The sequence below is a fragment of the Pseudopipra pipra genome, chromosome 1 (assembly GCF_036250125.1).
Source record: "Pseudopipra pipra isolate bDixPip1 chromosome 1, bDixPip1.hap1, whole genome shotgun sequence".
NCBI classification, from domain to species: Eukaryota; Metazoa; Chordata; class Aves; order Passeriformes; family Pipridae; genus Pseudopipra; species Pseudopipra pipra.
This window is the reverse complement of record NC_087549.1, coordinates 140,719,876-140,733,939: the sequence shown is the minus strand read 5'-3', so window position 1 is coordinate 140,733,939 and position 14,064 is coordinate 140,719,876. Positions and strand designations below refer to the sequence as shown.

The following is a 14,064-nucleotide window of genomic DNA, read 5'->3' as shown; positions in this document are numbered from 1 at the left end:
CTACATTCTACTAGTGTATTTTTCAATAAAGAACTTCAATCAGACTAGTTAACTAAAAGCCTATTTCCATACTAGCGGGGCCCAGCTAAAGTTCTCAGAAATTCCTGGTTGCATTGAATTTGTCTGAAAGGGACATTTGGAAATGGTCTACAGCTTAGTCAGACAGACTGATGTGTCATATCACTGGTCACTGATGAAGAGCAATCATACAACTCTAGGAAACAAGAACACTAAGTTCCACACCCCTCTCTCCCCACCCACAATGGTATATACCCCATCACAAGACTTCTTTTATGAATGTTTGGAATATTTTAGCACAGATCTTTTCATATCAGCAGACTTTCCTCATGCATGGTGTTTGAACCAGTTATGCCATTCTTGCAGCCTATACAACACAGAAAACAGCAAGTAAAACTATCTGCCAGAAGAATATTTTTTCTGTGTTACCTAAATACTTTTAAGATAATGAAAGCCATATTTCCTACAGTTCTTTTTGGTTAAGTGGAGCTTTCAACTGTTTTACCACTTTGTCTTTGGAATATTTTGCAATTTTCCAGATCTGTCCTGAAAACCAGCTATGGCACATCACTGTAGCGATATTGGCTTGGGTCAGTCCAAGGCAGTTAATACCCTTCTCTGGTTGATGTGCAATTATGAAAATCACATAGAAGATGGAAACAGTTTTAGATTTTTTTAATTCATATTCATTAATGCAGCTTAGGAAAGTTGCATGTATATGCAGCATACTGGTTTCAGTAGTGCCAATAATGTTACAGATGTTGAAAGATTTGTGAAATAATGTAGCTACCTCCTTCCTCCGTAACACAGTTCACTTTCTTATTTTTACTCAGATGTCTTTGCATGACCTACCCATGCATACACCTCCCTTTCCATCTATGACTGCAGAAACTAGTGGCTTCCTACTGTAAACCACAGCAATCACATGGGACAAGGAAAGAGGAGATAAGAAAAACCCCACAAATCTCTCTTAAACTAGTCTGGAACATATTTTATTTGTCACCAGCTACAGACTACCCACTGTTGGAGATAGTTAACTAAGCTTTAGTTTTATCACCAGCTTCCTTCCTAAGCAGCCACAGTCTTCAGCACCATAAAAAGCTCATATGATCATAGAAACAATTCTGAACTACATAATAAAAATGCATGTAAAGTGAATTGATACTGCCATAAGGGAGCAGTATCTGGGGAGCTCTGTGATATAATCAGTCTCAAAATCATTCTCAGTTGTTTCCTTTTTCTTGGGGGGACATGCAGAGCTGGCAGATTTTATTGGAGGAGAGAAAGGGAGCACAACTTTTTAGGAATGGTTTTTGCTTAAGGCAAATCAATGCAACAGCATGGGGAAAAGTTGGTTTGTAAAGTATGGCTAAAAGGAGATCTTCAAGGGATGACAACCTTACAGCAAATACCCTACATGTCCAGAACAGTCACAATGAGATCTGGTAACAGAATGAAAAAAAAAAAATAAATAACACAAAGCTTGTTCAAACAGTATTCCCATTTTATTTATTAAAAGTTTCAATTTGTACATTTTGCTACTAAAGCATAGTTTTGCAGAGTCCACTTAGGTTGTATCCACAGTGACGTATTTAACAGATTTCAACAGTGAGACAGACATTTAAGGCTTTTCTTTACAATTAAGCATTTTAGGACAAACTTTGTATGTTTTAACATGGAAATGTTAAATTCATTTATACTCTATATAACAAATTGTTTTTATGTTAAATTGCCAGTTAAGTTTGGAAGCTAACATGTATCTGAAGCTGCCTTCATTTCCTGAGCAGATGAAATCCAGGAAGATCTTCCACTTAGCACAAATTAACGTGGTGTACCTCTCTTTTTTAGTGGGGAGAGCACCTTTTAGAACTTGAATGCCACAAAAACAAGCTAACAAAAAAGGCTTTTTGAAAGCTATAACTAGAAGTTGGAAGTGCACAAGTAGCCACTACTACTTATGGACACAAACTGTAGACAATTGAGAGGGTTTTTTAAACACCAGATTCTTGCAGTGGGTAAGAACAGCTGTCAGAAAAACTTAAAAGGATTCATAGTTATTTTTCCTGCTACTGTGCTTCTGCACACAGACTCGTGTGTTTGTTTGATCCAACTCTCTACAGCTTTATATTTTATATCTTCCTCCAACATCTGGATTCCCTCTGTTTCAGTCAACCATGTTTCTGGCCCAATTTCCTTCAAATCTGTATTAGTACATCTTCCAAAAGACTTAATAAACCTAACACTCCTGCAGGGGAGATTATGTAATCCTATAACTAAGCAAAACACTTGAAATAAAAAAATTGAAAAGAAAGAAAAAAACCACACACACCTGCACGATGAAAATGAAACTGAGCCATCATGCTGTTACTCCCTTCCTTCCCCACACATATGCAGCAATCAGGAATAGCAAGTAGTACATCACCCATTTAGCTCATCAGTATTTTCCTGCTAGAAGAATCTTTATTACTTTGTAAAGCAAATAGGAATACTTTTGACAGTTGCAAAAAAAAAAAGTTTATTTTACATCAATTAACATGATCATAAACCAAAGGCTACTCTCCATCTCCCCAATACAGATATCCTCATGGCAGGCTTGTCATTTTTTGCTTTATAACTGAGTCATTTTATTGTATGCAAAAAGCCCCAGGCACTTTGTACAGCCCATTACTCTTTGCTGCCCACATTCAGATGGCTAATCTGCTATCAGCCAGAAGCTTGACAGACAAAAGGAAAAGGCAGGAAAACAGCACATGCAGTTGCACATGCGCACACCCTCTTCAGCTACAAACTGTTTTGACAGTAGACCCAAGAATGAACAAGACACACATTTGATTGACAGTCCTACTTAACACTTCTGTGGCTGAAGGAAGACGCACAAGATCTTTCAAGGTAGACAGGCTGGGGAAATATTTAAAGGAAAAAAAGCTTAATTAGGATGCCCATTTAAGGTACACTAAGGCACAACCTGGAAGACTTTACTCAGTAAGCAAGCAACTTGGAACTTGAAAAGTCAAACATATTTTTGTTCTGAGAATTTGCTACACAAGACCTTCAAAATGCTTAAAAATATTGTCAAAAGTTAAAAAAATGAAAAAAAGGTTAAATAGGCAACTGTAAACTATTAGAACAAGACATTTGGCAAGTAATCAATTTCAGCACTTCTGTTTTCTTACCTGCTCAGAAAACAACTCAGACCTTTTAGAAAACTTGTATTTTGCCTATATGCCAAACTGTTGTGACACATACATATGCAAAAAGAAAATACAGTGAAATGATTTGCATACCATACTGCAACAAGGAGCTTTTTAATTACTTTTCTCAAGTGCTTGACATAAACAAATTGAGAAGGCTTGCAACTTCATACCAAAATAAAGAAGACACCCATGTTTCCTGGAGTTCTTAACTACCTTACTTATTTTGTTTCTGAAGGAAAGCACCTTAGCACTGTCACAGGCAGTACTGGCAAAAATATTTTTTAAGCATCAGATCTACGCACAACAGTTTTCATCAAATACCTTGTAAAAATTTTCTGTCAGGATTATAAACCTCTGTTGCGTGTCATGGTTTTTGTTCAAGTCTATTTGTGACCTTTAGAGCTGGAAAGACAAAATTCCCCTTGTGTGAACTGGCTTAGCTCACAGAAGCAAAGTCTGCCACTAGTTTTAGTCATTCACATGCTGAGGTAAAAACCCGGCTCATCTTTTTAAGGTGCCTACCTCCATCATGTAACTACCACATCAGCTATGCAGGCTGATCCCTAAAGGTGTGATTAATCAGATGGTGAAAACCACAGAACTATGGCACATCATACTGTTTTATGTGTCACTGGAACTATTTCCCTTTTCTATGCCACAACTACCAATTCAATTTTGTTTCTCATTTCTAAGTTATTCCACTTTTGTCCAGAAAGAGCTTCCCAGCATTTTGATTGCAATGTAGAACCAATTCTATCCACTATTGCTCTAAGTCATACTTAGGGTTCCAAGAACACAGCAGGTCTGTGCATTTCAAATATGGAAAAAGTACAAAGTAAGCCTTACCATGAAGGGCAGGAGTTGTCACAACAGTCTGTTCCATAGAATTAGTCTTGGTGGTTTTAGTATCCTTACAACACTGTTATGAACAATAGTTTACCTTGTGTTATTAGAAGGAGCATTCAAGCAAGCGTAATATATCCAATAATTTAATCTAACTACACATATAGAGATATATATAATGTCTGCAACACAAATATCTATTGCAATTGCAAATACACTTTCAGCAGCTAGAATGTATTAAAATAGGTTGTTATAACAAATTGCCAAAATCTGCTACTATCTAAAGTTTAAAGTTGGCAAGAATATTGCTTTTTTGTTGCCTTTGAGACCTGGAAGTTCTGAAATCCCCCACTGAGTCTTGTCCGGCAGGACAAGTTACTTCTCCTGTGGCAGTCTGCAGCACCTCCTCAAAAACAGCACCATCCCCAAGTATTCTGCAACCTTATCTTCTTCTCCCACATGTACAAGGTAAGCAGGAAAAAAACCCCTACATTTGCATATGTAATTATGGTGTAGCTCAGCAGTGAGCAAAAAATTACTGGAAGTTGAGAACAGATATGCCCAATGACCACACCTTAGTTTTTCAAATGAAAATGCTTTGCAAGGAAGGGGAAGGGACAGCAGCAGGGAAGGAAGCCAGTCATTACAGCTCCAAATCTGCTTCAAAGTCCTTATTCACCACCTCATGCTCTTTGTGGGGCCAACTGTACCTAGGTCCTTCCTGTGAACAATAACACAAGAATGAATCCAGTAGTATGTAACTACTTCTATTTTGCCTCACTTTATCAAATAGCTTTACCGGGAATACTAGGAAGAAAAAAAAAGCTACGGAAAGACAAAGAAAACGGGATGGAAGACTAAATCCAGTTCAGGACTTCACATGACTTACAGTAGATAGTTTACAGGAACTTAGGAGAAATAATAAAATGGACTAAAAGGCATGAAAAAGGAAAATCTGATGTATACCTGAAAGCTACACAAGGCAGAAATTCCTCAAGACATTAAGAAAGACTGTTTAAAGATAAGTGTATTTCAGCAATAGGACAACTCATCTTTTGGACATGAAGAAAAATTACATTAGATCAGGGAAGGGGAAAGGTGTTAGGAAAACAAACAAACAAAAAATACAACCTGCTTCTTTATGTCAAATCTGCCAGTTTAGCAAAAAGCAACTTAATCCCTGTAATTAAGGTCTGATTTTTCTGTTCCTTGGTTTGCCCCTTTTCAGATGGAATAGATTTCCCCAGGCCTTTTTTAAAATCATATCACATTTGTGGTGTTTTGTAATTTCATTTTGCTTTCTCCCATATACATGTTGTGGACAGATGTCTGAAAAATGGAACAGAAAACTGCCCTCAGTGTCTGTCAGTTGTCTATCAAAGAGAATTTGAAAAGGGATGTTTGCTGAAATAACGAAAACATTACATATCACAATAACTGAAGGTATTCCCAGCATCACTGGCCCAACCAGCATTTGATCCTAACAAGGACAGGCACACTAGCTCATAGGTAAAAATACTCTATCACATCAGACTCTCTTAACCCCTTTACTTCAAGTGTTGTCCATGAAAGTTACTCTCAGGTTCACGGTGAAAGGCCAGGTTTATAATCCATTTACCTCCAATGCTCTTGCCAGCCCCTTCAGTGTTCCTGATCTAATGCTTGACCTATGAGAAGCTAAAGAACAGAGAAGGTTGCAGAAAGAAGGACATCTGCATGAAATAAATCAAATATACTTAGAAGAAGTACAGAATACTATGCAGTTAGTTAAGGAACAGTTGTTTCTTTTCCTTCTGATACACAAGTGATTTTATATGTCCTTTCATTGAACAAGGACTGCTACTCATACTCACAGATGCTAACTGAACAGGATGGAATGTCATCTCAGCACAGCCCAGAATTTCTCCTTTTTTTTTTTACTCTCTCTTCTCAGCCATAATTGAGCACCCCAACACATCCGGAAGGATACATTCACCATTAGACATGTTCGTTTGCTTTACATAGTTCTCCAAAAATAGGATCAGTGGAACACATTGAAGACAGCAACGAGGAAGATGCTACCAAACAGAAAGCAAACATTTGTAAAGGAAGCAATAAAGGATGCCAGTTTTCAGGCTTTAACCTTTGGGTGACAGCAGCTGTTAACCAAACTGCTTTGAAACAACAGGGGTAAAGTCCTCACATCAAGGAGATTGTGACAGCTGGGAATGACAGCTGAAAAGGAGAGAACTGAAACAGGTTGCTTTTTAAACTTCTCAAATATGAGAAAGCATATTTTTAGTTAACTTCTGTTGCTCTGAAAAAGAATGTTAAAATAAAAGATACAGTTACCTTATAGTAATGGCATCTGAGAAAATCACAGAGTGAGGCACAGTAAAAAAAGCCTTCTTTTTTCCCTATTATCCCTTCTGGGAACAAATATTACAAGTCTAAAGAAACCTGGCTAATATGTTCAGCATTAACCAACTGAAACATCTGAATCACTGCCTAGCTGCTCCACACATAAAGATACAAACTTAGCAAGTTTCTTCTTTCCACTCTACCATCACCTATCCTCCTAACACGTGAATGTAAGCTGCCAGGTACTCACAGGAGGAATTGGATGTATAGGCCAAGATAAAGGAAGACTCAGGACATATATTTTTACTGCCTGAAAGGTGCTTACATACTGTGGTGATGGGGGTAGTATTTTTCTCAGGAGTACTGGGGTTTATAAAGCTATGCTGCATTTAACTGTAGTCAGTATTTTAACCATCAAGTCTCACTCCTCTTGACTGGGCTTCCCATTTTCCTTGACTGTCCTACAGAAATATTACTTATCTACACAAGAAAGGAAAAAATGGGTTATTAAATAAACAAACTGTGGCTCAATACAATAGGAAAACTGAAAATAACTCTAATCTTTCTTTAAAGGAGGAGGTCATGCAAAGATTAAAAAGCTACAACTGTGAATGGTTTTTTAAAATACCAAACTTCTGTTACTCTTTCCAACAACTTAAAAATAAGATGCTAGGAACTGGACAACTAGAAAAGCAAACCAAGACTGAGAAACACACAAGTACATGATAATTAGCTCAAGAAATCAACTCAAACAGAATATTAGAGGCAGTGGCTTATAAGAGGTTTAAAAACCTTCCCAACATAACATGGAAGCAGAAAGCATTACAAAAACCTACACACATGAACCCCCCTATACAATTCAGTAACAATTCCAGTACTTAGAGGCATCACTCAACCAGCTGAGGTCAAAGCTATTTACCACTGTGATCTTCTCAGCCAGCAACCAAATGCCACTCCCTGGAAGGCCACCAAGGTGGACCAGAAAGCAGGTATCAGCCCTTAAGCAAGAAGCAAACTACTCCCTTGTCCATTCCATCCTCCCTCCTTCCCCACACATGTTCTTTGCCTTGCCCATGCACTGCTCATACACACAGCCCTCTGCTCTTCATGCTGTGCTTGGAGGTTTGTTCATTTTTTATTTTTTACTTTTAATTACTAAATACTTAAAACAGCATTTCCCTCCACAAGAATGAATCCCTATCAAAACTGATCTGTTGCAGCACCTCATGACTGGAGCTAACCACACATCTTCACTAAATGAAGATACCAGAATACTCTTCACACCCACCTTGCCTCATGCTGCCCAGGCCCTCCAGGCAGGAGCATCACCCACCTGCACCCACAGCCACTTCCCACACGACTCCACCTGTGACAAGCAGCTGTCATGCTAAAAAAGTTAGACTTGCATGTGTTTGTCCTAGTCAAGTAGACTTACCAGGCCAGACACTTACTTACAAGTTTCTGGGAATTTTTCTTTTTCTCTCTTTTTTTTTTTTTTTTTTTTTTTTTTTTAAGGAGGACTTATGCTTTTTTATTTACCTAGCATTTTCAAGTATTAGAAATACCAGTCACATGCTGAGACTCTTCTTTAGTCACTACTGTCACAACAAAGCCAACATCTGATTAAATCATCTCTGCCCAGATGTTAAACCCCAAGAAAACAGTCCCCTTAACATCCTCCACATAGCAGTATATATGTTGATGTTAACTGCAGGTCTTAAGCTAATTCCCTCCTAATGTGTTTCACTTTTATCTATCCTCACATAATTGAATTTAAGATTTGGGAATACAGAAAGACACCAGAAGACAAAATTCTACTTCTCTGGCACATCATTACATCAACACTGACTATGAAAACAGGAAACATCACCAGAGAAGACACTATCTTAATATCATCTAAAAATGACTAAACACAGAATTGAATTTTGTATCTTGCCACTTGTTTGCTGAAAGTACAAATACTTCAATACAACAAATATGAAAGAACTTAAATACTTAAGCTGAAAGGAATAGTAACTGCTAAATGATAAAATTGCTCTTTCCCTTTAAGGCTCTAGATCAAGCTAAATGCAAGGGTAGTCCTGAGAATTAAAAATGGACTGAGACTCAGTCTTGCTATGGACTTCCTGTGCGACCTTGGGTAAGTCACTTGAGAATTCAGTTCTCAAAAATAACAGGCCTATTATAGCTGCCAGAATGAAGGACCAATGTTTCTGAGACCACAGATTAAAGTCAGGGTCCTGCTTACTTGCCCAAAAAAAAGAAGATCCTACCTGGTGTGAGTCCTTTGGAAAGATGTGCGTAACAACACCAAAACTTCAGAAATATTGATACTTAGCAGCTGAAAGTTTATCTGGAACTGTACTTCGAAATATAGTATGAAAGCCTACATAAAACCAGAATTATTTTAATTTTTCAATCTCTTTGTTTTGTGTTTTTGTGTGAAACCTATAACAAATAGAATCTATCTCCAGAGATGCAGTATGTACTGTTAAACATTGGTTTTACAGTCAACAAAGGACATCATATTTCAATCAGTTTGCAATGCCAATGAATTAGAGTTTTTGAAATGACTACAAACAGATAATAAGTTGAAAGCAATAAGCTTATATTTTTGGTACATAATAATGACTGCATTTAGAAGTAGGGATTCTTAAGAGCCATTCAGCCAGATACTGTAGTTGCAGCACTTTCTCTGCAATACAGAGCAGCTGCTCAAAAATCAGTTAAAAAACCAAACAAGCAAAAAACTGCAATCCAAGTTTCATGGAAGTTAGTTTTATGTCTATAACATAATAATATAGAGTGCCACAAATATTAAAAGTGTCTGACATCCTTTGCTGGCATCTTAAATCCTATTAAAACATTTGTTTCCACATGAAGAAAGGCATTACAGTCATATTTTGACTTCAGAATACGCCAGCCTCTCCCCTCACCACCAGAAAACTTCTATAAGAAGAAATGACAGGTTAATACCACAACCTGAGTCCCAGTGGGGAAGGAGGCAGGGGACAAGTGTAGAACCCCTTCCCCCTGCACCACCAACAGATGAGCTCACATACAGCAAGGAGCTAACCAAAGTCAGTAACGCCTGTTAACAGGGCCTGTAATGAAGCCCAAAGTCCACAAAAAGACTCGGTGAGAAGGGGTATCTGGTATAACAGAAAATATTCAACGGAAAATTTGGACTGTGTTCAAAGAAGTCAAATCCTCAGACTTTTAACTCAAATATTTAATTTCAATGACTTGTATGATAGGGAAGACCATGTCAGAAGGACAGTTTCATCTCCTTGCTACTTTTCATCAACCTCTTCAGCAGCACACTTACAGAGTCCTACAAGCAGGGAAAACTGTTTCAGTCAACTAGTCATCTTAAAAAAACCTGCCTCAGGTAGTTAATTGCCTTAAAATACTCTACTTCACAACTGTTAAAATAACAAGCACTGACTACTAAGAGAAAAATGAAGACATAATGACCTTTTAAAGAGTCTTTCCATCATATTTCAGTAGTTAACATTAAAACAGAAGTATTATTTGTTTATATGAGAGAAGATTTCCCTGGACTCAAACAGTTAATTCAGTTGTCCATGTAGACCTGTTCACTGTGCCTGGAATTTTAACTCGGGCTACATTCCACAAATCCCAAATTGCAAATTTAAATTAATGCTACAGTGAAAACATGATACCTAGTCAAAAAGAAAGGCAAGGGGGCAAGAGAAGACAAAAAGGAATGTATCCCTAGCGTCACTAACACCTGACATCCTGCCAGTAGTTAACACCTTGGAGCTAACAGAAATACACCATGCTTTTGCCTTGTTCAAAGGCACTTAAGATCTCCTTACAGTCCTTAGCTTTGTAACAAAACTTTATATGAAATTGTTATCTAATAGAAACAAAAAGAAGGGAGATCCAACTGTAAAGCAACTGAAACAGCACTCTAACAAGTCAATCTACATAACCTTTTAACAATGATCTCACTGTTACCGGGGGTAAAAAAACCCAGAAATTAAAAAAGCTGGCTCATACTCTCTCCTCTCATATACCTGACAGCATGCAGAACTTACTCAGATTCATACAGTCTTCTTTTGCCATTAAATATGTATCTGAAAACCTGAATGCAAACTCATGTTATTTTCAGAACACCTACATAGAAGGTGAACATCTTTTTAACCCTCTAGTAAGGGAAGTTTTAAATATTGTGCTTTTTTTATTTGTCTCACAGCATTGCTGAAGAACGGGATGTTTTGCTGTTTAATAAGAGCTAAGACAATCCTATAATGTATGAGAGAATCTAAGAAAGGAACTAATCCTCACCCTGCAAACCAACTCGGAATGAGAAAACTTTTGCTGAATCTATTTGAAACCTACAAAGAAGTCACATGGCACGGTTATGCAGATGACTAGCCAAAAAAAAATAAAATAAATAAAATAAACCCTCTTTTCTCCTTTTTGTTTCTCTATCAAAAGAAGGAGAGAACGGGAAGAAGCGGACAGAAATAGGGAATCCCGACCAGCACTACCTTTCTGCTTTATCATATGGTCTCAACACTTTGTTAACTCCTTGGCCGTAGCAGATGTTTTTGTGTATTGGCCAGAACTAAGGACAATGACACAGGATAGTTTTCTTCAGGTAGGAAGTGCCAGATTTCCTGGTAAGTGGAGGTTTTAATGGCAGGGCCAATCGCCTCTTTTGCTGATCTTCTGTAGGGACCAATAAACAAGGTAGAAAAGGAACCAGCTCTAGAGGTAAGAAGATAAGACTGTCTTTCCAGCCAGAGTTAATGCACCAGGATGGCTCCCAAACAGAGAGAAAAAGCCGGGGGGAGGGGAAAGAAAAAAACACAAACCCCAAAACAACAACCAAGCCTCCACAACAAAAGTTTACAGTACAAGAACAGTCGTGTTAAGTTTAACACTAGATAAACAGAAGAAAAGTTTACAGTATAATAACTCGATGCCATAGCCCAGTATTATTAACTAGCATACTGGAAGTGCAATCTCTCTTTAATAATCACATATTCTGTGGGAAAGCACAGCATAATTTTGCGCTTTTACTTTTTATACTACAGACAAGCCCATTACTGATGCATCTCCTCTATGCTCACTTCTCACTAACATATGATACTCACCTGTAAGAACCAAGTGCATTTAGACTCCTAGGGGAAAAAAAGTCTCATACCTATTTATTTTAAAGGTTAAAGGGTTAACATTTTTCTAGCCTTTTTCTTTAATAAATATTTGCAAGTCAAAAATAAACCCGCTGCTGAGAAATCTCTATTAACCAGAAGCTATTAGCTAACTGATCCTGATGCTTCAATGCACAGTGACTTAAGTTGGTTTTAATTCCTAAAAAAAGAGGAACCAAAACCAGCCTAAAGCAAGACACACTACATTCTACATTGCAGAACTAGTTGATAAAGACTCAGAGGTTTTTTTTAAATAAAATGAGTGCAGAAACGAGGTCCAAAAGTGATGAAGATGAAAGATACCTGGAATGATATCGCATCTTATACACCTTTTGTTTTCTGAGCGATACACGCTGCAGACAAAACATTTTGTGCTAAACAGCCTTAAATCTGGTTTTCTAATATTAAGCACAAAGGAAAAACACTGACAGCAAGCGTGGTAAATAAATCCCTCCCTTGAGAACGAAAGCAGCAGACAGGAGGGGGCTGACACGCATGCAGGAGAAAACTAAACACCATCTTTTTTTTTCTACCTGCACAAGTTGCCATTTGCTGCAGCAATCAAGAATCCCTTTTCCCCGTTGATTTCAAAAGCTAGGTTTTCAGAAAATTTCTCTCGCAAGTCATCTGTTGATAGGCTCTAAGAGTATTATATTCGTATCACTGGATCTTTAAGAGAAAAATCCATTTTCTTTCCTGTTCAGGTAAACATGTTTACAGCTCCTGCACAGACACTGGGTGGTTCAGACTCACATGTCACACACATGTCGTCAGCAACAAGAAAAGCCCCTTTCTCTGATCATCCACATTTTTAATAAGGTAAAGAGAAAAGCACTTTCCAAACTTACCTTTAGCACAGCCAAATCATGAGCTAAATATAAATATTTACACAAGGACAAGGAATTAATAACATGAGCGTGCAAACAAAAATACTTGCTAGAAAACGCACACAGAAAAAAATAAGAAAACCCTTTTAAGTTCAACGCAATCAAACCAACCCGTTAGCCCCTGGAAAGGCCGTCATTTATCACCGTTACGCCCCGAACAGTCAGGATTAGAGAGGTGAAGCACCGATCGTGACTCTGATCTATTTCAGAGACCATTCACTGCGTATGAAAACATCTCAGATCGCAGGCAAAGCCTTCCTATTTGTGACCCTGCACAGGAAATGCCACATGAAACCTAAAATTGCCAAGGAGGGTTACAAAATCTCCTGCTTTACATCCTACTGCGAAGAGTCGTGCTACGAGGACCGAACTACTTCTCCATTTTCCAGAAAATAAGTAGAGTGGATGTTACGAGCGTTTATTCCCCCCGCCGTGTACCTTCCCAATGCATCTTAAAGTAACACACGTACCAAAAAGGGGGGGGGGGGAACCACCACCCCACAGCAGCCCTTAAGTCTGAAATGTAAATGTAATTCCTTATATAGACTGCAGCAGCTGGTCACACACGCACGGAGAGCAGAGAGCGGGGGCCCCCGGCCAAACCGTTACCACCCATTATTATACAAACAGGTACCTCCGAAGACAAGAGGGGAAGAAACTTCGCCGCCCGGGCGCAGCCCTCCCTCCCTGCCTGCCTTGCCCACGGCCCCGGCGGGGCGGCCGCGGGGACCAACTCTCGGCGGGGCGGAGAGGCGGGAGCGGGCGGGGGGGCGCCGGCCCAGGGCGGCCGCGCTGCCCCCGCGCGAATCGCTGCCCGGGGCGGCGGCGGAGCCTCCCCCGTGTGTGTGCTCCCTGCCGGGGCTGCCCCCGGCGTGCCCCCACCGCCGCCCCGCAGCGAGGAGCCGGCCCGCTGCCCCGGCGAGGGGGGCACTCCGGCGGGCGGCACGGGCGCTGCCGGGCGGGCGGCGGGGCGATCCCCGCCCGCGGGGCCGGGGGGAGGCGCGGGGGAGGCCCCGCTCCGCCGGGGCAGCGCGCAGGTAACAAGTTTCGGAGTTGGGGCTGGCGCGGCCGGGCGGGCGGAGGGCGCTCCCCCGGCGCTCCCCGCGGGGCTCCCCGTCCCCACCCGGGCCGGAGGGCGGCGGCGCGGCCGGGGGGCCCCGATCCCGCTGCCGGCGGCGGGGCGGGCGCGGGGCGTGCGGGGGAAGCGGCGTGTAACGGTCCCGGACAGCGGCGGAGTGCGGAGGCACCGCTAGGCGGAGGAGGGAGGCGGCGGCGAGGGAGGCTCCAGGTAGCGGATATAACGGTGCGGAGGGAGCCGCGCTCCCGGCGGAGCCGCGGCGGGGGGAATTACTTTGGCGCTCGCCCGCCCGCCCGACCTCCCCCCTGCGCGCTCGGGACGGCCGTGCCCGGCCCCCGCCCCGGCCCCGCCACCGCCCCGGCGCTGCCCCGCGGGTGACTGACCGTTGTTGCGGCGCGGGTTCGGCTGCTTCCTGCGCTTACACCTGGGGCCATCCGCCATGATCCGCTCGCTGGTGTCTAAATGCTCCAGTCACCTCCTCCCCCGCCCGCCCCCCTCCCTCCCTCCCTCCCCTCCCC

At 41.0% G+C, this 14,064-nt stretch overlaps 1 protein-coding gene across 3 annotated transcripts in view; it reads right to left on the bottom strand.

Annotated features, from left to right (window-relative positions):
* The window catches only part of ZEB1 (zinc finger E-box binding homeobox 1), a 122,571-nt gene extending 108,529 nt beyond the window's left edge, over nt 1-14,042 (bottom strand). Inside the window, exon 1 of one of the 3 annotated variants that reach the window (XM_064636839.1) lies at nt 13,930-14,042. In XM_064636839.1, coding sequence (XP_064492909.1) covers nt 13,930-13,987 — 58 coding nt within the window. In that variant the 5' untranslated portion in view covers nt 13,988-14,042. Of the gene's footprint in view, nt 1-2,347; nt 2,440-13,102; nt 13,204-13,929 lie in introns of those variants that run through there. The other 2 variants (XM_064636822.1, XM_064636830.1) reach the window with 2 other exon arrangements.
* Between the last annotated feature and the right edge of the window lie 22 nt (nt 14,043-14,064).